Source organism: Maniola jurtina, chromosome 18, assembly GCF_905333055.1.
Source record: "Maniola jurtina chromosome 18, ilManJurt1.1, whole genome shotgun sequence".
Taxonomy (NCBI): domain Eukaryota; kingdom Metazoa; phylum Arthropoda; class Insecta; order Lepidoptera; family Nymphalidae; genus Maniola; species Maniola jurtina.
Window position 1 is genome coordinate 4,009,757 of NC_060046.1, and position 27,024 is coordinate 4,036,780.

Here is a 27,024-nt window from a genome sequence, read left to right on the forward strand (position 1 = left end):
AACTTGACATTGGCTAATCTTTGTAAAGCCAGACGAGAGAGAAAAAAAAGGGTGTTGACGTTATGCTGACAGGTGTCATGTTACTAATTTAGTTAGCAATTTAGTTTCGCGTACGCTCACATGACGCTCACTGCTGCTATCAACAAAATGGTAATCATTAAATTGCTTGAAAATAACTCATTTTGCATGGCACATCTTATCTAGCGTATTTGTATATATTGGATAGAATGGTATTTGTATATGTCCATATCCGTGACTACTGACTGTTATTACGGCCTGCGAAACGAAAGGTTGACGTACGCCTGAATAGACGCTCCTATCATTGCCCTCAATTCCTATCACCAAATAATAATAATAATATTTCGATTATAGCCTAATGCAATAGGTACAAGGTCTTTACGTAAAACGAATCGTACTACGATTCGGTTTAAAATACGAGGTCTTTTTACGTTAAATGGACTGTACTTACTACGAGTGGTATGACGTGCTGTGACGAGAGGTGTTGCAAATGTGTTTCTCCCATTACATGGAAGCATACTGTTATAAGCGATTAGTTCTATAATCAAAACAAATAGATATAAAAGTATTATAAAATTCTCCGTGAGTAAATAATCATAGCAATTGAAAGTATATAATATGATATTTAAAATAACATCTAGTAAAATATTAGCTATAGATCAAACTTATGAAGTTGAAGCAGAAATGAAAGTTTATTTTTCAAGGGATGTATGTATTGATCAATAATCACATATCGTAATCATACCTACTCTAAGAGCCCACAGACTAAACTCGCGAACCTTGCCACACCATTGCAATATTTAAAATTAATGTAACTATTGAAGTTATTATCAAGTGTGAGAATCACAGTTCAGTCACTGTTCACATTGTCTAGAGAATATGAATAATTTATACATTTACATAAAAATCTATGTGATTGGACGTCTGATAAAATTATGGAATTTGTGGTTAGTTGTGACTGAATTAGAATACGAGAAGCATTTATATCAACAAAAAAAATATGCTGTGATATAAGACGGATGGACGGACAGAGTGAATGACACTATATGATTCAATCAGCGGTCGGTATTCGATACCCTAAAATAAATCTTAAAATAGAAGTAGCAAGAGATGTTTTAAAAATTATCTGTTTGTTTTCCGTTTTTCATTGAACCTCATTAAAATTCATTTCAACGAAAGCTAAGTGGCCTAGCATCCACGACGCTTTTAGCATCAGCAATTATCTATTAAGGGCTGAGCAATAAAGAGGTTAAGTATTTTAATTTTTTCTATAGCATGAAAAATCGGTCCTTAGTCTATACTATACCAAACCCAGAAAGTCAAAATGCAATGCAGCATCGAAGGAGTCGTTAAAACGATTTCACTACAGCAATTGGATGCAAAAAGTCGTGAAAACACGACGTAATTCCTTATGACGAGCTATGAAAATGAAATGGCATTGCATAGCTGCACATCCCCGTTGAAAAGGCAGGTAGTTTACTTGTTGGGCTCTTGGACTAACAGATGTATATTAAACCGCCGTCCTACCACGCAACTGACATATCGCGATCGCCTCATTGCCCCGCGCACCTTCTAATGACTCTCACACACCATCAAGCAAATCGTCCAATTACGTATGCACATGAAAAATGAAAAAAATAAAATATTAACCAAAAAACAATAAGTATATTCAATTTTTCATTAGCCAATGGCTTGATTAAATCTGCAGTTCGGCCAATGTATGCTTATCATGCAAACTGACATCCTCGAACGTTGATTTACTTATTAGTTTATTAACTAACAATCGCTAAGAAGTTAGTCGAAAAACGTCCGAATGGGTTGAAACAAATAGCATTAACAAATTCACACTCAATTTTAGATGTTATTTTGTTACCGTAAGTTGCAATTTCAATTGTGCGAAATATTAAGGAAACTGAACGAAGTATGCCCATTCGAACCTTTTTTTCAGGTAATGACAATAAGCGTTATGCACACGATTGTGTTTCTTACTGATAGCAAGTCAGTGTTTTCAAACGATCAGATTTCTAAAAAAAGCCTTAAAGCTTTGTGCAATTTCTACGATATACTTGATGGTGTATAGCCTGCTTAATACTCTTCCGAATCTCGTCGCCTCTATTTGCTTCACCTTCATTTTCTTCAAATATTTCTTATTTTGACAGATGTAAGTTATAGAGAGAGAGAGAGCCAGTGCGTGCCAGAACTTCGTTATTTTATAAAAGCTGAAAGTTTATCTGCGTATTGTTCCCAACATAGAGAGGAACTATCAGCAACTATGCGTCAAATTTTTTATTTTCTTCGGAATAGTATTAGAAATCACGTCATGCAATTGCCAGGCAATTGGAATCGCAGCAACCCCTGCCAGACATCCTGAAACTTTAACAATTTATTAAACGTCTGGCACGCACTGGTTCTTAGCCCATTATTTATTTCCATAAAAAGGCATTGTACTCTTATTTATATTATTTATTTCAATGTATAAGTTCCAGTATATCAAAGTTTTCTAATTTGTAAAATTTCAAAAAAGTTTTCCATAACCCTTCACTTTTTGCAATTAGTTTTCCTTGACACCACATTATGATAACATAATTTCTCATGGATCTCAAAGAAAGGTTTACACTTTTGATTGAAAAATATTTACATTCAAAGGGCAACGAGATGAATTACCTCGTTAGGTTGGCTTTCCTTTAGAAACTCTCGAAAATTATGTCAGTGTTATTGAAAACAATTTAGTAATCTTTAAAGTTTCAATTCCAAACTCTAAACGAATGTTTGTCCATGTTTGAATTAAAGTTTACCGTTTTTTATAAACCATGTTTTAATATTGAGTCATTGCATTATTTTTATATTGAAAGTCACACAAAGACCCCCAGAGTTGAAATCTGTAAGTTCAAATGGTTTCAAGAGCATGTACACGATGAAATTTTAACCGCAGCTAAGTGAATCGCCTTAAGCAGTACTATCCGTTTCGACTATTTCACCCTAGTTTTAATAAAAAATGAATCAATAAATTATGGTTTGGACAAATCCGCGATTAAGTAGTCGCATCCCGTCGAGTCGCTCTACCTATCCTGTTCTGTGGCTCTATCCTGCTCTGTCTCAGAACAGCGCGCTTGTCATGTGGCGCTCGTATTCGCCATCTACTACTAATATTTCTCACACATTTGAGAATGTGTCAAGATATTTTTTTATCCATAAGAAGTGCTTGGTTTTCCAAAACAAGTAACAGTACTCGATGGTACTGCTTCAGGCGATTTAATTAGTCACAGCTCTAAAACCACTAAAGTTCGTGTATGAGGAGATTGTTGTCAATTGACGGCTTTGAGTTTCTAGAGAGTAACAACATATTTGATTTGGATGTTTTTCCTCCAAGTCGGTCTTCGATCTAGGTCCATACGCAGGTAACTTACACTGCAGTTAGCGTGGGGTGATTCAGTGTCACCGTAGTGTACCTATAGTGAATTTTCTTATTAGAAATTAATTTTGAAATGATTATACCTACTGAGTACTGACAGAGCCACAAGAGTGTAAACCCTCTTTAGGCTTGCGAATTTCATTAAATAGTTCTCGTTTTCACCTCCCGCTCCGATAAGTAGCCATAGTTAAAAATTATTTAGAAAATGTGTGAATTTGATACATTTAGAAAATCATCATTATTAAAAAATTAACATTAATTTCCAAAATGATATAGATACTTGTACATAAAATAACGCACTAGTTATATCCAATGTAATTTTATATCACCCGCGCTTCTGTTATGACAAATTAATTTTGTAAAGGCGGAAACAAATTATCGGACGACGTGGCTGGCAGCCGTGACTTATAGGTATATGGATAGTAAGTACATAGTACACTGAACTGTGCAAACTATCGGACGTTAGTTGCGGATGTAACCTTGCGCGAGAGATATCTCGCAATGCGCGTCCCAAACGACTGCACACCTATTCGTATCAGACGCGGCTTGCGGATAATACGTCCCATAGTTTATTTCACGCTTAATTCTGCTGAATATTTTTCAACTCTAATACCTAATATATCGTTTAAGGAAATTGTTAATCCGAAACGGCTGTTGGTTCTTGTATCTGTAAATATTCTATAATTTTTTGTTTAAAATTTAAATTAAAACCCCTTGTGAAATACGTGTGAAATAAAGAATTCTTGTAATATATTGAGATGATTCGTTTTATTTCTTCATATTTTTTGGAAATCCAAAAATCATATAAGCGCATTTATGGTTCGAAGCTTATACCTTTAAGCGGAATTTACATTACGAAATTAGTGGCACCAGATTAGTTTCACGAAATCCATGTCTGGTTTCACGACATTAATTTCACTATGAAATCGCACTTGTAAACGTGTCATTTCGTAATGCATGCGTGAAATCGCACATGTAAACGTCTAATTTCCTAATGCATGCGTTACGAAATTAGACGTTTACACTGTCAAACTATTTCGTGCCACTAATTTCGTAATGTAAATTCCGCTTTATACCTATATACTAGAATGGGGTGGAGCTAGGGCGCAGCGTCTTTGACGATAACAACTTTAGGTAATAAAAATACCACAATCTGTTAATAGCAAAATATATCTTTCTATCGTGAAGGTAATAGGCACCTACTTTAGAAATCACGTTACAACTTAAATGAGTACCTAGTTATCTGTGTAAGTACAGCTCAGAAGTACAATGATATTAGTAGGTATTATATATGTATATGGTAAGTAGTTAGGTAGCTACTTGACTTACCTACCTACCTCAGTAAGACGAATTCTACGTCTATGATTTATACTAATAGCTAATAGTATTTAAAAATAAATAAGTACCTACCTATAGAATTAAGTAAATTTTTGGAAGTTCAAAATAATTGAAGTTAAGTACCTACGATGTAAGTAAATATTTTTTACAGGTTTATAGGATATTGGATAAAATCACACATCACTTAAAACTATTTATTCGTCACTTGTATCTATCTATAAACTAAATAGATTAAATATGCTTTGGTATATGAGAAATTTCAAGTCATACTTGAGTTGATACTGATTTCATGTACATACTTACACCTAAAATAATTTATTGTTTTGTAAAATAACAAGCATATAACTTCTAACATTAATATTAAAAAATGCTCCATTTGTAAGTAAGTATCTAGTTGCAAGGCATTTACGTCGAAAAACGTTTGATACTATTTGTGAGTAAACGAATCACAATTAAAAATAATTTCTTTGAATCAAGTCTGTTGGTTCGTGCCTACTGCGTAGGTATAATATAAAATTTATACCTACTTATATAATATTTTTAACAAATTACGTCCTAGGTACTTAGATATTAACATGGACGTAGATTATTATTTTAGTCTATTAAATATCGCTGATTACCTTAGAAAACATGACTGTCATGTAAATATTAAAGCCTACTTTTATATTATTACAGGACTTATGAGATACCTACTTGGCCATATACTTACCTAATTAAAATTAAATACCTATCGACATGGTAACATACACTATAATATATAAGTACCTACGAATAAATTATTATAAATTGTACTTTATACTAATTAAAATTAACTTAATTAATCTATTTTTGACGTGACAACGTCTTATAGGTAATTCGATAGAGCCCGCTGCACGCACGAAAAAACATGACTCATGCGGCGTTACCTCGCTCTGAGGCGTTCCATGTAAGGCTTGAAGTGCAAGCGAGAGCGCGGAACAAGCGACAAAGAAGCACAATCGGCCTTTGTTGTCACGTTCAACTATCGTCAGTAAACCGACTTTACAGACAACCAATTTTTTTTTGTTCATAATAATCATATTTAAATAAGTAGGTAAAACAAAATTACCAACTTACCTATCAAGAGCTTTTGTCGATATTATAACGGAGTAGGTACCTACCTAGGTGAGTTATATTATCTCTTTCGGTTATCGATACATCTCTTTGAAGACCAAGGAAAATCTTAACTTTTTAGCTTTACATTTGATTGGCAAGGATAGGTACATATTATGCTGGAATTTTTCATCTTCACGAAGTTTGATCAGATATTTAGTTTTTTAACACCATACAGATTGTGTCAGATCATAAAGTAACAGTTAGAATGAATCTAAGCAGTTTATCTAGGAGTAGAAGGTAAGTACAGAGGTGTGGTTGCCGCGCACGAACAGCATGGGCGGAAGGTCTCGGCTCATCATCTCCAGCCACGACATGTACAGCGGCGCTGACACCGAACCCTGTAACGAATACCAAAATATATTTTAGCCAATGAACTGTCAAAAGATTCTTCGTCGAAGAACGTATTCTATATTGTGCCTGTAATAGCAACAGACAAGTATTAATTAAAGTATACAGGTTAGTGCAACACAGTTGAAACCATCGATGTATGTTTGAAACTAGTAGTGTAGTCGACTGCAGATGAATTCTATCATTTGACAACATCTGGTCGAGCAGTACTTGTTCTTCTTCAACGATCAATTGCTTCAAGCTATTCCTGCATGGCCGCACTTATACAATAAGCAAAACATAAACTGGACAAGAAGAAAATACAGCTTCAGCCATACTTCAGCAGTTATAAGGGTTGGCATCCTTACTTGACATGACTGTATTTAGATACAAAAAATACATCATTGGAAAATATCGCACACCCAGAACAACACTGCACTAAGTCTAAATAGCTCATTTTTCAGAATCGACGAAAAACCGTTATCTCATGTTATGTGACAGTTATTGCGAATGTCCTGCACATTGCATGTAAGGAATCCAATGCGTATCAGCATTATCAAGTTCAGTTGATTGTAAACTCATTAATAATGCAAAATAATGCATTTTTTGACTTAATTCACTGTTGTGGAATGACTGAGCGAAATAAAACATAATTATTTTGAGTTACGTCCTTTTTACTGATTGATTCTGAAATAATGCACTATTATTCTACTGTTTATTTAATCAAATTCAATAAACAATAACGTACCATTTGTTTTGTTTTTAGGAATATACCAATTAATAATGAAATAAAAGACAACATTTTACTAAAATCAGTAGGTACTTATATTTTGAACATAAACTAGTACTCGTTTTGGACCCTTATAACATGTAAATCACAAAAAAAAAAACCAAAAAAAAAATCTTCAATAATCTTCTGTTAATCAAAAAATAAGAAATATTAATGGCAAAGTTGGTTGGATACAAAACAATTATAAGTAACACAAACTGTTATAAATTAAAAATAAATAAACAACAGTTACATAAAACAAAAACTGTTTAAAATTTTATGAACAAAACAAAATTTATGAAATCAGTCACACTATTTTTTATTTCAGAGTCTATTTTGCGGTGATTACCATGCTTCCCACGTGCATCAGATTCCATAAAACCACCATCTGTTTTCTTTGAAAGGGCCGTCTTAATATACCTGTCACAAATGCTCAGCGTAGCCCTAAAAAACTCTTTACATACCCTAATCCTGTGTTATCTTTTTCAAGATAGTAAGACGAATTCAAAGCCCTCAATTTTTGAGAAGTGATGTACCTATATTTCGGTTTGATTTCTTGTGTATGCCTTACTATGAATTCTCTTTGCCTCTCCAATTCACCCAGCTGCCAAAACTGTTTGAAAATGTCATGTCTTACCATCTCGTCTATTTTAGTTTTACAATTCAACCTGCATTTGTCGCCACAAGGTGGACGGATTTGACGCCCAGCGATCAGTTTTGCAGGATTTGTTAAAGAAACATACTCTTTTCCTGTATTCCGTAATGCCTTAGCAATCTTGGACTTCCAGCCAGCAGGGTTTCGTATTCTCTTTCTACTTATCTTGGGGTAGCTCACTGATGGAGCAGTGTCACTGGCAGAAAAAGTTGAGGGTGCGTTTGTCGGAGTAGCATTGGAATTCCCTTGAATATTTGCTGTAGATGGACCCGGTCTATTGGATTCATTATCAGATGAACTACTTGAGCTGCTGGAGCTTGACGATGATGAGCTTGAGTCTGACGAGGAGCTCGAGGAAGAAGAAGAGGGATCTCCTAGGGATTACAAGAGGCCGAGATATTTCTTTAACAGGTACTACAAAAGTAGGATCCGTGTCCGAATCATATATAAAATCTTCTTCATCGCTATGATCACATAAAATAGAAACGGGTACCTCCCTATCTGATGCTTTATCGGCTGATGCTGCCTTCGCTGACGTCTCATCGGTTGATGCGGCAACGGTTGTATTTTCGACATCCTTTTCCACGCTGCTTTGTTGAACAGGTCCGGTTTCTTCTGTAGTTGCTTCCATTGCCATTTTAAGTAACAGGAGACCACGACCTCTCATCATTTGCCAAATAACAATAACAAATTTAATTAATTCAACAATAGTGCATTATCTCAAACAAAATTATTAATCTTTTTGTAAATAAAGAACAACACAAATTGTAAATATATTTCTTTTAATTTACAATGTAAGTAACAATTATAAGTATAAAAAAATATTTATAATGATTTTTTAACAAAATTAGGGCATAATTTATATCTACCATCAATAGTGCATTATTTAACTGATTTTCACCTTTTACGAACAATACAGAACCATTTTGAAATAATACAAAAAATCTAACATACCTTCGTCAACAACAGAGTACTATTTCGAAATAGTATCAAACACGTTGTATAAGCACAGTCACCAACACTGAATTAAAACTAAATGATTCGGAGTATTTTTTATAACACATTAAACAACACCGTATTATCACAAAATAATTCACTGTTGCGTAAAGGATCTGCGTGCTGTTCCCTAGGCGGACAAGTTGCAACTCGAAATAGTTTTGTGTTCGCGGTAAGACTCTGGCTGCGCGTCTTCACCAATAGAGAGTTAGCGTGCCATCTGTTGGACATTTTTGTAAATATAAATACGCCTGTCTTCGTGGTATACGCGGCAAATTTTCGGCTATTCATTTATATTTACAAGTCGATTTTGAGATTTTTCGACATAATACAGTGTTGTTCTGGGTGTGCGATATGTACCGTCTCCCAGGGCTCCCAATAACTAGATTTCTGTTTTTTTTTTAAGGTTGTTAGTCCCGTATGTTTCAGGAGTTTTTTGAACATAAGTTAGGTACTAAGTATAGCTTTCGTTTTTAAGTTAAAGTAATTCATTATCACCTCTACATCAATTGTTTGATAATAATCAAAAAGTGTACAATATAGGTACCTACCTACTTAACCCAATTTAAATAAATGACTTTGACTTCACTTTGACTATAAAAAGGCTTGGATTTTATTACTCAAAGAGCTGGTGATATGGCACGGAGTACGAACTTTTCTGGGCATGGGCAGCGACATGACGACGAGACGCGCCTGCGAGGAGTTGGCCAGCAGCAGCTCGCGCAGGCGCAGCTGCCGGTTCGTCTTCTCCGCCAGCGTTGTGAGCTCCGTCTGACTGATCTTAGACTCTGTCAACAAGATTAAAACGCTTTTAGAAGATCTAGACAGAAATTCTTAATTTCATAAATTGGTTTTATTGTCAGGTCTAAATGTCTCTCTTGTCAGTTTATATGCTGTATAAAGGTATAGGTATATTAAGACACAATTTAACATCTTACATCAACTTCACACAATTTTGTTTTCGTAGCTCTTACCTCCCGTTTCATCAGTAAACTTCTTGATGAGGTCGTCAAACATTCTCTTAGTTTCTGGCTGAGGCGGTTCCATGATGTCCTGAACCATCGTCAACGAGGAGTAGTCTATCCTGAACTTGGCCAGTAAATTGGCCATGCTGTAACAAATTAGTAGGTACACATTAGTAAAATATGACCAGACCGTCACATGATAACAAGTAAATAATAAATTCTCTATTAACTTTTCAACCTATTTTTACCCGACTACGGCAAAGCTGAAAGGAAGGGTTATGATTATTCATATAATCATTATTATCATTAGCACTATATATTGCTGGGATTTCCCACCACAATCTTAAGGTTGTAAATCTAGCTGCAGGCGGAAGTTGTCCTACTTGGTGCTTACCACTGAGTATCCAAGGAGAGCTGGAGCGCATCCAGAACGAGGAAAAAATCACCCATAATTGATGATAAACCGAGCAAATTCTGTGAGCGCTCAATTGATAGAGGTTAAATCAGTTTTCAAAAACGATCTATGATGGCCAAAATATTTTTTATTTTCCAAGTTACTTTCCTCCAACTCCAACTTACTAGTGACGGCAAAGCTATACCTACTTACGAAGATTCGAGTAGTCGAAACTCGTATGCGCACTTCTTATAGGTTACATGCCCCACAAAAGCGATACAGGACGATAAATAGAGCTTGCTTACTTCCTTTCCTCCAACTCCAGCTCGTGGTGTCGGTTGGCGAGCGCGAAGATGCGCAGCTTGCAGCGCGCCCACGCCGAGCGCTGCGAGATGATGTAGGGCAGCAGGATCGTCAGCCCGCCGTCGTCGTACAGCCACCACACGTCCAGCGTGCCGGCTTCCTGAGCACAATACAGAATCTTTCAACTTTTCAACTAAGAAAAACAAAGGAAATATTACTGATGATACCTCCAACGGATTGGACTACGTCGATTCTACGTTCTCTTATGGATCTCCTCATTGCTTATTTGATCACGTGGAGAAACTCCAAGCATAGCTCTCTCTCTCTCTCTCTCTCTATTACTCGCTGAGTAAGTCTGAGCTTTCATAGCTCTAAGTCCTCACTCCTCAGCCCGGTGCGAAGCTGAAGTGCCAATGGGCAGGCCGTGTAGTTCGTGCAGGTAGTTCAAAAAACCAATAGCTGAGCTATTAGACGCTGCAAACTCGTGGCGTATACAAAATTACCATCCAACCAAAAATAATTTCCACTTTTGACCTACCTGTTTCCTCTTAAATATCGTCATATTAGATAGTTGCTCCATAGAGACTTCTATCCCGGAGGCTGACTTGTACACCACTTGTCGGTGCATGTCTATTCCTTTTTTATTTTTTTTCCTATCTTTTGTATCACTTTTCTCCGATATCGTAAATGATCTCGACGATGTGAGAGTCAAAAGATCTGAAACAATAATTAAACTATTTATTTAAATAAACTTTTACAAGTGTAGTTCGCGACAAGTCGAGATGGCAATCTTGGAAAGGGGCGGCGAAACGCCCCGCACATACACACATCATCCGGTCTGCTAGTGTGCGGGGCGTCCCCACACCGATTGCCATCTCGTGACCTGTCGCGTACTTTTGAATCGTCAACCTACCATCTGTATAAGAATGCTTTTCCTACCAAGAAGAACTAGCAAAAAATTCATCGGTTGTTCAAGAAGAAGTGAAACTCACTGAGGTTGTTCCCACTGGAGGGTTGCGAGTCAGCGGCTGTGCGGATGTCGAGGTCGGAGTCGGCGTGCATGATGGGAGCGCGCACGCGCAGGTCGCCGCAGCTGGACGTGGCGGTGAGGCCGCTGCTGCCCGCCTCCTCGCACACCGCGGCGAAGTCCAGCCCGCCTGCCACGCGGACGATGGCCACTGCTAGACGAGTTTCGAACGCCGTGCTGAAATGGTTGAAGCCACGTTCAGTGACTCTGACAAATATAGCTGAATACCGCAAGCGTTTTCCCATTCCTCTAATTCCAACCGCATAATTTGTCGTGGAGAAACCTTAAGGTTCTATACCTACGTCTACCTATATCTACGTGGCCAAAACGCTGGAGATAGTTTCCACTTGCGGAATTCCACTAGATTTATGCCTGCAGATGGAATACGTAACAGCAGTTTAAGCTTGCTTCTTATAATTGCTGGCCTACGTGCTAATGCTTTTTCAACACATTGAAGTATGACTCATAGGTCTAGTCACCCAGTCAGCATTATTAAGCCCATCAGCAACACACTCATAATCTACATCAGAGGTCAAGTGCCGTTCCGAAGCTAAACCCGTTAACACACAGAATGCACGCATTCTGTCCAATATAATTAGGTTTGCTTACTGCAGCACATTGAAGTAGGACTCCAGATCAGCGGACGGCGCGGTCGCCCAGTCGGCCTTGTAGCCCATGAGCAACACGTTGGGCGCCAGTCTGCCCACGCCCGTGGCCTGCATCAGCGCTCGAGCGCCGTTCTCGAAGCTAAACCCGTTCACGCCCGTACAGAATGCACGCACTTTACGTTCGCGCAACCAGTCATCTCCCAAACGTCTTCTATGTGCGCGCTCCTTGTATGTCAGTTTTTGCTGAAATAAAATAAGTATTGTCTTTACACAAATGCTCGTTCCAACTAGGTATAATTAGTAGATGCATTTCGAGTAAGGTTGTCATGACTCATGACCCATAACTTTCTGGTTATTTCTCAGATTTACTACGACTCAATACACAAACCTCATATAGTATCCTCTCTGGACCCTTCACAAAAACGCAGAAAGTCTCAGCCAGGAGAAAAAGAAAGGGAGAGAAAATATTTTTCATGAATTTTCATAATTTTCTCTTATCTAACGCATTAACTATATTCCTGATGCATACACGTCAAGGAATTATAACTAGTGCTCTTATTTAGCATATCTATACATATTTTATTCATCAAACTTGTCTTATACTAGAGTTCTTAATATGGCGTACATTACAATAATCTATAGCTTTCACAAATTATTTTATTCCTAAATGTTTACAGTTTATGGGTAGATACTGACTTGTGATATATCTCCCACAATCATCAGTGATCCGGACTTGGTGATGAGACTCCCCAGGTCCACAAGCGCTGGCCTGTCTTGAGGTTTCCCCGCCAGCACCAGCAGTTGAGGCCAGTAGTTCTTCACATGTTCGCCGGTCCTTGCCAAGTTGTGAGCGCTGGACAGCGCCGTCTTGTATATTTGGGCTTGCGTACTGCTTCCCCAGTTAACATCTAAAGTAAAAAAAATATGAGCATAAGCTTTTTTACATGCTGATATAAGTTAGTCCTAAAATGCGATCTCACCTTATGATAAGTGATGATATAGACTAAGATGGAAGTGAACTTAAATTGTCCCTGCCAGAAATGGAACCCTGGGTCTTCCACTTATAAGACCACAGCGATAATTACCACTGCACCAATGAGATGTAATAGGTACGTACTTACAAAGCCATTTATGTTTTCTGGGTAAGTCAATTTGCATACCTATGGTGTCTGTATCTCATAAAACTTTTTATTATGAACGTAAAATGGGATGTACGTACCTACCTGCTGATGTATGTCTTCTTAGTTCTGCTAGTGGTTTTAGAATATTTTTATTGAGAAACATAAAGTAGGTATTACGAGTATTACTATACTTACGTCAATACGTAACGCTTTACGGATCATTACATAATGCGAGGAAAATAGAAACGAGTTAATAATACGAAAATGGGCCAATAATTTATGGCTTCTGAGGATTGTGGCACAATCCGCGATTATTCTTGTTTCTAAGTGCACTCGTGTTTTGGCAAAAACTTCGCGAACTGCGAAGTGGCAATGTTACAATATTTTGACAAGGTTTATGGTATTCTATCAATCCTATATAAGTAGGTATATCAATAAATAATGAATGTTGATATCCTGTGGTGATAGCCTAGTGGTTAAGATATCCGCCTTCCATTCGGGAGGTCAGGGAGGTAGAGCATCTCTGATTTTTCGGAGTTTTTTAAGGAATTATAAGACATGTGCTTTTAAAAAAATTAAATATCATTTGCTAAAGGAAAACATCGTGAGGAAACCTGCATGCCTGAGAGTTCTCTATATTATTCTGAAAGGTCTACCAATCTGTGTTGGGTCAACGTGACAGACTATGGCCTAAACCCTCCTCAAACTGACAGAAGACCCGTACAGGGACTGGCGATGAGTTGATCACCATCCAAGGTTGATCATGAATTAATATTGAACATCGGGAAAGAAAAACTATAAAAAAAATATTGATATTAAAAAGAAGAATCTGTGAAAGCATATTAAACATTTCTTCAACAACAGGCTGAAGAAGCCGTGGGCATAAGTTAGTTAGCTAATTACACTTCTTACCAGGTTTCCGGTAGTGCACGATCAGGTAGAGCGTGAAGAATATCGCGAAGGTCACCAAGGAGGTTTGCCAACTGATGAGAAGCATGATGGCGACGCACAGCAGGAACCCGACCAGCGACAACCAAACGTTATAGAACTGAAAGGTAAAGTAATAGGAAAATGAAACCGGCCAAATGCGAGTCAGACTCGCGCACTGAGGGTTCCATACTCATATAAGGGTTTTGTTTTTCCTTTTGAGGTACGGAGCCCCAAAAGAAAGTTCTTTTATCTATGGGTCATACTCACTCTAAAAGTAGGTCGCCAGCCGAGTGGACGCACGAGTGCTGCGTGGAAGGTGCAGTAGTTGATCAGCGCGTACGACGCCAGGTAGAAGTTGGAGATTAGAGGCGCGATTGTGTTCAGCTCCGCTGTGACAAATTACTAAGTTAATTTACGCAAGAAATCCAAAATATACGTACCTATCTCGTAAGTCATCAAAAGAAAAGTTACAATTTTTAAATGTACCTACAAAAAATACATTGTTATAGAAGTACTCTACCTAATCATTCTAAATTCACAACCGTATCAGACAGCTTTCAATTTTTATATTCAGAGTTGTGGCCAAACAGACTAATAAACATAACTCTGATAATTTTACTTATAAATACATATTTAAAAAGTATCGCAATGTTGCCAATATTCGTAGAACAGAACACGATAAAATTTAAAAGAAATATTCGTATTATAGAAATAAATTCGTTAATTGAATCGAATCATAGAATAAAACGTTAAAAAATAACTTATCATTTAATTTAAATTTAAATAAGGTACTAATTAGTAAGTAATATGTGGTTAACGTAGTGGATAGCACGTAAGTTCACCTACTTCATTATCCTACGATATTATTTTTAATCGCTGCGTACTACTGTTTGTCAATCCAAATAAATAAAATAAAATTTACCGATAAGCAAGAATATGAGCGAAACGAAGAAGGTGAGCACGTAGCCGCGGTAGGGCTCGCCGTGGCGGCCGTAGGGCTTGGAGAAGAAGATGAGGCCGGGGTAGATGCGGTCGCGGCCCAGCGCCTGGATCAGCCGCGGCACGGACAGCAGGTTGGTCAGCGCCGTGGACAGCGTCGCCGCCCAGCAGCCCGCGTAGATGAACGGACCCCAGGCAGACATGAGCTGCATTACCTTTACGTACCAAAACTCATTTGCTAGGTTACAATTTCTGGGTCCTGTACATAGGCTGCACTGAAAGTATCGGGAATGGAATATTTCCACTGTCCCTGTTATATTAAAATCTTTTTAATTGAAAACTCCTAGGTTTTAAAAATCAAATACCATTTATTTATTTAGAAAAAGATTCTCGGTCTTTTCACAATGTCTTGTCAAACTTGTTTAGTCGTTGAGAAAATGGAATTGACTCGAGAAAATTCTAGAGCGATGATTTATTATGACTTTCGAAGTGGTTTAACACAAAAAGAGTGTGTCGACCGGATGATTTCTGCATTTGGTGATGAAGACCCATCTAAAACCACAATTTATCGCTGGTTTGCTGAATTTCAACGTGGACGTGTCAAGCTCAGTGATGATCCCCGTCAAGGTCGTCCAAAAACTGCAGTCACCCAAGAAAACGTTGATGCTGTGCGTAAGCTGATTGAGGAAGATCGACATGTGACATACCGCGAAATTCAGGCAACTTTAGACATTGGCATGAGTCAAATACAAATAATCTTGCATGAATAATTAGGTGTAAAAAAGTAGTTTTCCCGATGGATACCTCATTTGCTCTGTGAAGAGCAAAAAGCGACTCGCGTTACTTGGTGCGTCAGAACTCTCGAAAGATTCCACGCAGGATCCTCAAATGCTGTATACAACATCGTATCAGGTGACGAATCCTGGATATACGCGTACGAACTCGAAACAAAAAACCAGTCACGAGTTTGGGTGTTCGAAAATGAGTTAAAGCCAACAAAAATTGTTCGTTCACGAAGTGTTGCAAAAAAAATGGTGGCCACGTTTGTCTTCAAAACCGGCCATGTTGCGACTATTCCTCTTGAGGGACAAAGAACGGTTAATGCTGAATGGTATGCTAGCATTTGTTTGCCACAGGTCGTTTCTGAACTCCGTAAAGAGAACTGCAACCGCCGCATCATCCTCCATCACGACAAAGCGAGTTCTCACACCGCGCGCAGAACAAAAGAGTTTTTAGAGCAAGAAAACATAGAATTATTAGACCATCCGCCGTACAGCCCCGACCTAAGCCCTAATGATTTCTGTACTTTCCCTAAAATAAAGAATACATTGCGTCGTCAGAGATTTTCATCACCTGAAGAAGCTGTGGACGCCTACAAAACGGCCATTTTGGAGACCCCAACTTCCGAATGGAATGGTTGCTTCAATGATTGGTTCCATCGTATGGAAAAATGTGTCAAATTTCGCGGAGAATACTTCGAAAAGCAATAAATACATTTTTAAATAGTAATGTTGTGTCACTTCCTTGATTCCCGAAATTTTCAGTGCCGCCCTCGTACCATTAGGAATAATTTGGGACGACAAATTGGGATTTGAGATTCATATTAGGAACATAGGTATAAAATACGTGTTCGGTAATGAGTGAAACAGAAGATACAAGACGCACGAGAGTATTCAAGAGATAGCGTGACTATTCGTCGTAATTTTAAGTCTACAGAATATATAGTTACGTGTATATGTAACATATATACTTTTTTACATTTATTATGTAAATATCATTGGATTTTGATCTATAATAAAATGATCCAGTTTACTAAATCGTGACTTTTAACTTTGACACACAGTCGTGCACCTGAACATTACCAAGAAGAGAAAAATAAATATTTCATCTACATCAAAATCAGTACGACCAATCCCTTTTTGACTTGTCAACTGTTACAAGAATTAAATTCATATTTCTCTAAAGTAAGCTTTTTTCCTTCAAATTTTTCCTTGCTTATCATGACAAATACTCCCCTTTCCCCTCCGAGTACTTATGAGTAGTTACGACAATAGTACTCGTACCACTACCGCGGGTGGAGTTACCGCCGCCGCGATCTTTCGGATTTTAGTCATTGAGCTTTCCAAATCAATAAACTTGCTTTTAAATGATACTTACAGAATAGCTGTTATGAAGACCAAATTCACAACCCTCCGTAGTATTCACGCAATTGGATACACCGCTGTAATCCACAAGGGTTCCATTAGCAAGCACCAGGTCAGAAAAGTTGCCACTGGCCTGCCTCAGCGCCCCGCCTCCGGCAAACAGCACCATGACTGCGTAGCTGATCACTGATATCAGCAAGGCTAGAAGAGTTCCCTTGGGAATAGCTGACGCTGGATCCTGAAATAAATGGTTGTATGCATATTTGTAAGACTAGATCATGCCCGCAGCTTCGCCCGCGTGGATTGGTCAGATCCCCTGCAGCGTCAGAATTGAGGAGTTGGAATCCAATTTTTTTATGAAACAATGTCGCAAAGTTTCCTTGACGATTAAAAAAAATCGGTTAAGAAATCTCGGAGATATCAGTGTACATAGGTAGAAAAACACAACTTCATTTTTCAAAGTCGGTTAAAAAAGTAGCCTATGTTACTCCTTGGTTAATCTGACTTGTCTGTGAAAGTCCCGTCAAAATAGGTTTAGCCATTCCGAAGATTAGCCCGTTCAAACAGACACGACACTTCAATTTTATTTATTAATTATAAGTAAAGATTAATCTTTGGGAAGATACCAGGGTGCAAAAGTAAGTAAGGCAAATTTCCATAAGTAAAAGGCGATTTAAGAACTAGCTGAGCCTGCGAGTTCATCTGCGTGGTTAGGTAAACCAACAAACAAACACACTTTCGCATTTAAAATATGGGTACCTAGTGGGCGAATGGAAAAAAATTTGGACATCACGAGAAGAATTAAACTTAGTCATAATTTTACTGAAGATAACGACGAATAAGCTCAATCTCAAATATGATCAAAAAATATATTATGAAAGCTCAGCGCACCGGTTTTTGGTGCACTTTGGAAGGTACTGTTTCGTGCACCGCAATTGTTCTTGATATATATTTTGTACTCGGTGATACGTTATGTTAAGAAAAATTAGGTATTTCATTAAATTACTTAACTAAATACTTAGCTAAATTCTTAATTTAATAAACTTATGAAATATGATGTAGGTATACTTTCTTACTTTTTTATTTCCTCGACATTAGATAAATAAAAAGAAGAAAATTTGAAATGCCATATTTTTTACTTTGTATTAGTTCATGGTGGTTAAAATAAAACTGTGAATCAGTTCGAACATTCATACTCGTAAGTAGTAAATCTGAACATCAATCACAATACCAATCATTTTCATTCCTGGAATACATCTGCACGAGTTAATATCGTGTTTCATATTATGTTTGAACAACCTACTTCTGCTTGTTCTATCATGGTACGTGGCTACGTGGAATATCAGCTGTTTATACAAGAGTTTGAAAACGGTATGAAGTACCATGACAGAAGATTGAGAGCTAGCATAAAATTTGGTACTAGGATATAAGTAGGTATATTGCGATACTGGTTAATACTTAAAAGTTGTTTAGCCAATAGTGAGAGTAGGTAGATACCAGACAAGCTAATCAGAAGTAACTGATCCTCCGTAATCATCACAGAACAATAAAGAGGCCTTATTAAAATCTAATTACAGAGCAAAATGGAGGAAAAAGGATATCAGACATTTAAAAAATAGTAGGTAGTTTGTTTAGTAGGTAAGTTTCCATACTTGGTGCAGAGGACGCATCCTTGAAAATAACCATGACACATCAATAAAGGCCTTTAATTGATCCGAAGTTCAAACAACTTGGTGATAAAGTTCCGAAATTTCAGAGGTTAACGAATTTGACATCGCTTTTATTTCGAGTTTCATTTGATTTGCTTTTATTTGCATTTTGCCAATACGGTCGTTGCTCGCTACTTGACTCTTTAACTTCTGAAAATAAATATGATATCAATCCTTTAAGTACCTACCCGACGAGAAGGCACTTCTAACTTTTCCAGTCATGTGTGTTTTAAGCAATAAGCAATGCTTAAACGGTGAAGGAAAACATTGTGACGAAATCAGCATGCCTGAGAGTTCTCCATAGTGTTTTCAAAGGTGTGTAAAGTCTGCCAGTCCGCACTTGGCCAGCTTGGTGGACTTATGACCTAAGCCTCTCTCATTATGGACGACCTAATTTACCTATCAATAATAAGTATAGCGACTTAGGTAATAAAACGATCAAGTTGGACAAATTCAAATATGTGAAATATATCATCTATTAGACTATGGTAATGTAAAATCATGGAAAAACAGGGCTTAATAAATAGGGCTACCTTCGTCAAATGTACCTACTAACATTTGACGCCTGCCAAAGACATCAGAGCCTCGACGTTTTGTTAAAAGTTCCCTAACTGTGCTTAGCTTTTTAGTGCCACGATATCTATATTGCTAAATGCTAAGGTGCCTATATATAGGTATTTTCTCATCAACCAAGTATAACTTGTTTTGGCGGTTCCGTTAGTACTGCAAGTGTTTACGGTACCGTCTTTAACATCAGATGACCCGCCTGATCTTTAGCGCGCTATTAATATTCAGAAAAAACTTATTTTTTTTTTGGCAAATAGCAGCATGATTCTTATTAATCAAGACCTTTGGAAGTGCAGAAAACTTTTGTGGCTATGTAGAGTTTTTGAGTCTGCTTCATATTTTCCTTTCTGGGCTGAATGATTTGATTAGTAATACTGTGTGACAATAGATCAGAAAACAAGCATCTAGAATTAAGTACTAAGTGTAATTTAGAAAATTTTACAATTGCGCCGAAAATTAGTTCCAATATAGTGCTACTTCGTCGGCCTGCTTGATGTTTCAAACAGTTTCCGGAAGCTGAAAATTAATCTTAAATCAGGTTCATTAGACTAGCAACTTGAATGAATGCATTAAGTACGTAGATATAGGTATTCATAAAGTTGGTTTTAAAACAAAGGCAGATAGGTTTGTAAGGTTTGTAGATATGTTGAAAAGTTGACCTTTTGCCAGTACTAGTAGACCAAAGATTACTAGAGATCATAATCTTATCTAGTAGGTAATCTTTAGTCTGGCAAGTGACGATCTCATCTATGGTGACGATACAGTCGTGGGCTAACCTGGAAGAGGTATGGCGGTTTTACTACGCGGTATGAGACCAGAGACGTCATCGTAGAAGGTACGTATAGTAAAAGCTACAACATTTTTCCATGCTTTCCAATTTCCAAGTATTGACGCTAAACGAAGTTAATTGTTATGTAGGTGTTTATAGGACACTATAGCATGTGGGTTGGTAAGGTCATTTTTTATCAGACGATACGAGAACGATTAACGATATTCGTTTATTGTCGCATCGGATATCGATTTTCGATGAAGCACGGTCTTGTGTTGCTTTTGAGTTGCATGCAGGAGCTCCTGGAGATGTCTTTCCATCTATGGAAGTTCTCTTAGAGCTGCGTTTTCCATTGCCAGTGCGTCATCACCTTCAACTAACTTCTTTCGGTTCTTCGAGTTATGTATTCCATGGCATTTTGGCTTCGCAACTTGTTGTAGGGTGATATGCTCGTATAGACTACAGATAACGGAAACAATTCCGTTATCTGTGGTATAGGTACGTAATCAATGGTTTTTACAAATACTTTGCTGTTATTTGATTAGAAGGGGGAGAAAAATGCCTATGGCGCATCCACACATGCCGCCGGCTTATGCCGCCGGGTTTGCCGCCGACTTTCAGACCGCCTTGCCGCTGACTTTGCCGCCGGCTTTACCGGCGGCCTGCAGTCGCGGTTGCAATTTACGCAGTAGTGTTGTGACTTTCGTTGAAATTAGTCGTGTACGTAGAATCGAAAGATGTTGGACTATGATATAGTTGCGTGTATCGCAAGTGTAGTGTTGTATGTCATTATTCATAAAAAGAACCGCAAAATCAAACGAAGATATTGGGTCAGACCAAGTCTTCGAAATAGGCCTAATGTGTCCCCGATACTTGAAGATTTTAGAAGGGACGACATAAACCGAAGAAATATTCGTTCGAAATTTAACACTTTTCTAAGGATCTCTAGTGAAGAATTTGAAATATTACTGAATTTAACTGGACCCATGATATCAAAAACTGACACCCGCTGGAGAAATGCTGTGTCAGCTTCCGATCGACTAGCAATTACTTTGAGATACCTGGCTACAGGAGACTCTTATTTTTCACTCGGTACACTGTTTAAAGTGTCTCCACAAGTTATTTCTTTAATAATTCTAGATGTTTGTCAAACTTTGGTGTCTACATTATCCAATTATTTAAGGGTAAGTACAAAATATCCGTAACACATTAGGTAGTTAGAAACTGAACACCTACATTAGAAAACAAAACAGACCACATACATTCACACAGTTACGGCATGTACAAGACACAATTATAATATTTGATTTTATACTGTAGGGGAGAGTGCAATGGGTAACAGTGAATCAACTTTTTTGTAGAGCTAAATATTGCCACAATTTAACACTTTTAGAATGTGTTTTTATAATAAAGCCTGAGCAAAATCAATAAGGTACATACTGCCATAGCAATCTTAGGGCTACCTTTCTCAGGTTTATAGATATGACTATTTTTTTAAAGAAAGGATTTCCCTTTCTTTAAAAAAATAGTCATATCTGATGACGCCATGTGACTTTTGATTCATATTAAATACTTTTTACAAACTGCAGCATTACATTTTTAAAACATCAAAATATTTTGCTTTCATACTTACTTTTCCGTCGCACCCCGGTAGCGAGTCAAGGGCAATACAAAATAGAACGTAAAATGCTATATCGTGTAAATGTGCGCATTATATAGGCCGCGTTCGATCCACTGTACCCCTTGATCCACCGTTACCCACTCTCCCCTACCTGGAACTTCACACACATTTTACATACATATAACTAGAACTAAACACACAAATATCACAAACAATTTTTTTTACAGATGCCGAATACACATGGAGAATGGCTATCAGTGGCTCGAAGTTTCATGCAGAAATGGAATGTACCTAATTGCGTAGGTGCCCTCGATGGGAAACATATACGTATACTATGTCCAACTAATAGCGGTTCTGAGTTTTTTAATTATAAGTCATATTTCAGTATTGTTTTGCTAGCTTTAATCGATGCCAATTATAACTTTTTATACGTAGACATTGGATGTCAGGGCAGAATATCTGATGGTGGAGTTTTACGAAATTCAACTTTATTTGATATGATACGAGATGGAACTTTAAGTCTGCCACAAGCGATTCCATTACAAGGGAGAAATACACCTGTACCTTTTTATTTCATCGGTGACGATGCTTTCCCCATCTCACAGAATATAATAAAACCGTTTTTTGGATATCATGCAAAAGGATCACCTGAGAGGGTTTTTAATTATAGACTTAGTCGCGGGCGCATGGTTGTAGAAGACGCGTTTGGCATTTTATCTAATAAATTCAGAATTTTGCATTCACGCATTGGTTTACAAAATGAGAAAGCAAAAATTGTCGTGATGGCTTGTGTGCATCTGCATAATTTTATGAAGAGAAATGAAAGAACTACTGATGGAGTTTTGAACGAAATGCAACAAAATATACCGCAGATCGCTCTAAATGTAGAACCAAGTGTAATTAGAAATGAGCTAAAATGTTATTTTCTATCGGAACAAGGTCAGCTTCCTTGGCAATATCAAATATAATGTTTGAAAGAAATAAAATATGATTATTCAAATAATTGTTTTATTTAGGAATCAGAAACATGTATCAATAATTTTAAGCTTTTATTAAAATAAAATAATTTAACCGAAAATATAAATATTTATTTTAGTTTTAAGTAAAGGCATTGCGTTTTTCGTCATTTTAATATGTAACCTTATTTTAATCTATTACACTATTTTCGGTTAAATTATTTTCCAAGACTTGTAACAGACTGTCACTTGTATTGACATCTGGGCTATTTTGCATTTCATAGTCTGATTGAACAGAGTAAGAGCGCGAAGTTGAGGGCGACGGTGACATTGCTAACGTTGTAGGTTGGCCGGTGAAGTATCCTGGACGAACATTTTGATAACGAAGAGGCTGAGTAGTATTACTAGTATCAAAATTCATCGAACCCATTCTCATTTCTGCTTCATAGATAATATTCTGGATTTGATGTTGTACTGTACACATCGTGTAATGATCCATCTTCCTCAACTTGCTACTTATATAGTCTGCAAATATAGCAGCATCATCGCGTTGCCTTGCATTAGACGTGATCTCCCTCAGTAATTGCAAAGCTTCATCAACTTCAGGTTCTCTCTCTATATTTCGCTTTCGTGAAGTCCTTGTCGAAGGTAGCGTAGTCTGGGGAGTGATATTATCTTGAGAAGACTGAAAATAAAAAGGAAATCTTATAAATAATTGCAAACAAGCTTCAATACTATATTTTGAATATATCCTATCAGTATGTAAATATTAAATAAAAACCAAGCTTATAAACATAACATGTATGTATAGTGTATACAAATAATTATGTAAGTTTAAGCTACATTTACTCAGTAAATAATTGATATTATTTCTTTATATATTTTTTTTCATCTTACATATCATACTTCATACTTCATACTAATATATACTAATATTATAAATGCGAAAGTGTGTTTGTTGGTTTGTCCTTGAATCACGCCGCAACAGAGCTACGGATCGACATGATTTTTTGCATGGGGATAGTTAAGGTCCTGGAGAGTGACATAGGCTACTTTTTATCCCGGAAAATCAAAGAGTTCCCGAGGGATTTTAAAAACTTAATCCACGCGAACGAAGTCGCGGGCATCAGCTAGTTGGCCATATATCACGTCCTCAAGTATTGCAAATGTCTCACCAGTAACCCTGTACACTCTTCACGAGCGCTTATTCCCGAATACTTCGCTTTCGGTAAGTGTTATGCCGACTACATAAGGTCAAAAACGAGAGTATGCTCGCCCGCGCTCCGTGGTATTATGTATTGTTACCGGGTTGTAGGTAGTAGGTATCTAAAATATTAATACGCGAAGCAAAAACTTTGTACCTACCCCTATTAACGAAAATATTGCATAATGAAATATGTATTTTAAATTTATTATGGTCGACCAACTAGTCTACTTAGGTAATTATAAGAATTTGATGGGTACTTGCACTAGGTGTGTGGCTGTTCAGAGTCGGTACCGGTGCATTCTTGTCATTAAGAAATGATAACGCCTTATAAGCAAACCATTTCGGCAATTGAACATCATCCCGTCCAGATCCACTCCTTTTAGATTCTTCAAATTTGCGTTTTTCTCGAAAATAATGGCTAGATAAATTCTTCAGTTTTCTCTCAATTTCTGTTGATGCTATGTTGAACACAGAAGCAATATCCCTAACAGCATCGTTTCTTTTGTTGCGATTCTTGAAATCCATATGCCTTGGGTTCCACAATAGTTCATTTTCTTGATACTTTTCTATTAATAAAAGTACAGCACTATCATCCCAGTTAAATTCTGTCATTTTGTTATTTAAATGAATACGACAACACTACCACTCCGTATCGAAGCCGCAAGCAAACTGCCGCCGGCACCAAAAGCCGCGCGTGCCGCAGGTAAAAGATGCATGAGCCGGCGGCATGGCCGGCGGCCTGGCCGCCGGCCATGCCGCCGGCCGTGCCGCCGGGCATGTGTGGATGCGCCATAAGCGAACCGTGGCGTAGCCTAGTGGTCAAAGCCGCTCCGACCGAGACCGGGGAGACGCAAGTTTGAATCCTGCCAGTTCCGCAATATAGGTAAAAACCATAGAGTTAGAAATAACATTTATATCTTTATGGTAAAAACACTATCATAAAAATTAGAGATCGCTAAATCTAAATTGCTTGCAGAAGCGCGTGCTTGTAACAACATTACGTCGGATCAATTCCCGCCCCACGTGTAGCAACACTAGACCAAACAATCGAAATCAACAACCGTAATGGATTCGTACTAGATCGCCTAAATTAGAAACTAGGTGCTGATTTGATATCGTCTCCGAGTGTCAAACACATGCAACATGGCATGGCCTACAAAGAATAATAAGTCAAGGACGTAACTAAACTGCGTAATTTCTCTAAGGACATGTCTACCTGGAAAATAGTTATTATAGTTATTAGAAAATAGTTTCAGTTCATAGGTACCACCCCATGGTACCACTTACCTACTTTGTAGTAGTTTGGTGGGCCTAGGTATGCGAAAGATGCTGAGGAAAAATCTGTTTTTGTAAATAAAAAAGCCTAGCTGTCATAGACTCATTATATTACTGTCCTAGAATAAAGCAGTAAGTAAAAGCAAACAATGAAAAGGTACATCACTACCCATAATATTATAAATAGGATATGTGTTTGACGGTTTGTTGGTTTATCCTTCAATCACGTCGTAACAGAACGCTGAATTTTTGCATTGGTTTGGTAAAAACCTGGAGAAGTGACTCAAGCTACTTTTTATCCCGGAAAATCAAAGAGTTTCTACGGGATTTTTAAAAACCTAAATCTACGCGATGAAGTCGCGGAATTCAGCTATTAATTAACTACATAATGGCATCAGCTGTTAATTTTGGATGGAATCACAGTGGAATTATAATAATTCGTAACAATTTTTTTGGTAACTACGTTCTTCACATAATAATTAGAGGAATAGGTACGTTAGGCGTTCCCTTGGCACTCGGCAATGACGTTGGCGGGGGCGCCTAAATTAACCCGCGCCTTGCCTCCTTTCCGCCACTCGTGTCAATATTTGTGCTAGCTTCGTGGAACGGGAAGTGGGCCATCTCGCTATAGAGAACCACGCAGAAACAATAACGAATCGATAAATAATTAATGTACAGGGAAAAAATCGAAAATAATGGCCTTTTTAAAAGCCTTTTAGTAATAATAAATTGACCGATCGATTTTTCCAACAATTTTGAAATTTGCAAATTCAATTTAGGGTAAAAGTAAACATCAGGGCTTCTTAAGTAGTAAACTCTACTGTTACATATAAGGAACCCTAATCAAGTGTAAATTGCTGTTCATGAACTATTAGAGGTCCTAGACATGCTAACCTTTAGATCTCCTGAGATGTTAGCGCCAGCTTGAATGCCGGTAACAGAGGGAAAGTAGATCGCGAAAACAGTGAAGAAATCTTGTTGTATTCCCTCGCTTATCCGGAAGTCAGTCCCAAAGTTAGCAGCATACGTCTCCGCTGAAAAATGTGTGATAAAATTCATGACCTGCTTAATAAAATTTACTGACTTTTATTTTTAAAAATTTTCTTGATAAAGTTTTCATAAAAAGACATCCTATTCTTTGTTTTATTTCTATCTACTGTTTATTTTTACAAATAAATACTGTTTTAAAAAAATTCTACTCACTTGATATTCCCACAAATCCCTTTGCAACCTCATTTAAGTCTTTTGGTCCCATCAAGGTACCGACTATAAAGTCTACCATAGCGCCCACGATTATTGCGACCAGGAAATTCTGTAGAAAGACAATTTTTTGTGAGTGGGATGTTGTCGTGGAATATTCTACCTACATAATATTTTTTTAATCGAATCTAAAACCGTTCTTTTAGTGCACTTCCAAATAACATCTTAGAACAGATATTACCATTGATGATGAAAGCGCCACCCCTAATTACAGTCTAACGCTAAGTATCCATGGTAAAAAATTCAAAAGTGAAAACGTAATGTGGCTGTAATTGCTTGAAATCTGAAGTTATGTACCTAAGTAAAAGTTACCTTACGAGAACCAAATTACTATTACCACCAAAGTAATATACTTAGAAGATACAATATTATGTCGTTGTTGACATTTTGCGTCAGGGTAGATTCGAGTACCTTTGACCCCCTCATAACAAACATCCGTATTTACCACGTTTGATATCGATTGCGCTTTGGGTGTGACCAGCATTAAGTAGGTACGAAGGCTGACCTCGTCATTTGAGATCTAATCCATGGTGGCTACTGGCTAGCATCGTTTACGACTCTTTTATAGGGCACTAGGTTT

At 37.5% G+C, this 27,024-nt stretch overlaps 3 protein-coding genes across 3 annotated transcripts in view; 1 reads left to right on the forward strand and 2 right to left on the reverse strand.

Annotated features, from left to right (window-relative positions):
* Nucleotides 1-5,873: 5,873 nt before the first annotated feature.
* LOC123874227 (bumetanide-sensitive sodium-(potassium)-chloride cotransporter-like) overlaps nt 5,874-27,024 on the reverse strand; it is a 70,956-nt gene continuing 49,805 nt past the window's right edge. Inside the window, exons 7-20 of the mRNA XM_045919464.1 lie at nt 26,388-26,496; nt 26,079-26,218; nt 17,094-17,318; nt 14,920-15,151; nt 14,265-14,386; nt 13,980-14,115; nt 12,643-12,854; nt 11,948-12,189; nt 11,304-11,515; nt 10,850-11,028; nt 10,314-10,471; nt 9,624-9,760; nt 9,304-9,437; nt 5,874-6,240 (exon numbers count right to left, since the gene is read on the reverse strand). Of these exons, the coding sequence (XP_045775420.1) occupies nt 6,127-6,240; nt 9,304-9,437; nt 9,624-9,760; nt 10,314-10,471; nt 10,850-11,028; nt 11,304-11,515; nt 11,948-12,189; nt 12,643-12,854; nt 13,980-14,115; nt 14,265-14,386; nt 14,920-15,151; nt 17,094-17,318; nt 26,079-26,218; nt 26,388-26,496 (2,352 nt within the window). The 3' untranslated portion in view covers nt 5,874-6,126. The remainder of the gene's footprint in view (nt 6,241-9,303; nt 9,438-9,623; nt 9,761-10,313; nt 10,472-10,849; nt 11,029-11,303; nt 11,516-11,947; nt 12,190-12,642; nt 12,855-13,979; nt 14,116-14,264; nt 14,387-14,919; nt 15,152-17,093; nt 17,319-26,078; nt 26,219-26,387; nt 26,497-27,024) is intronic.
* LOC123874228 lies at nt 20,835-22,756 on the forward strand. Its single transcript, XM_045919465.1, has 2 exons — nt 20,835-21,309; nt 21,974-22,756. The coding sequence occupies exons 1-2, from the start codon at nt 20,863-20,865 to the stop codon at nt 22,712-22,714; spliced, it is 1,188 nt and encodes a 395-aa protein (XP_045775421.1). The 5' UTR covers nt 20,835-20,862; the 3' UTR covers nt 22,715-22,756.
* On the reverse strand, nt 22,803-24,653 carry LOC123874229. The gene is made up of 2 exons (XM_045919466.1): nt 24,171-24,653; nt 22,803-23,387 (listed from the first exon to the last, which is right to left on the reverse strand). The coding sequence occupies exons 1-2, from the start codon at nt 24,519-24,521 to the stop codon at nt 22,893-22,895; spliced, it is 846 nt and encodes a 281-aa protein (XP_045775422.1). The 5' UTR covers nt 24,522-24,653; the 3' UTR covers nt 22,803-22,892.

Excerpts from the sequence above, each read along its gene's own strand:
- LOC123874229 (XM_045919466.1), bottom strand. The coding sequence starts at position 24,521 with ATGACAGAATTTAACTGGGATGATAGTGCTGTACTTTTATTAATAGAA. Across the intron at positions 23,388-24,170 it reads TGAACAGCCACACACCTAGT|TCTTCTCAAGATAATATCAC; the intron begins GCAAGTACCCAT and ends TTTTATTTTCAG.
- LOC123874228 (XM_045919465.1), top strand. The coding sequence starts at position 20,863 with ATGTTGGACTATGATATAGTTGCGTGTATCGCAAGTGTAGTGTTGTAT. Across the intron at positions 21,310-21,973 it reads CATTATCCAATTATTTAAGG|ATGCCGAATACACATGGAGA; the intron begins GTAAGTACAAAA and ends TTTTTTTTACAG.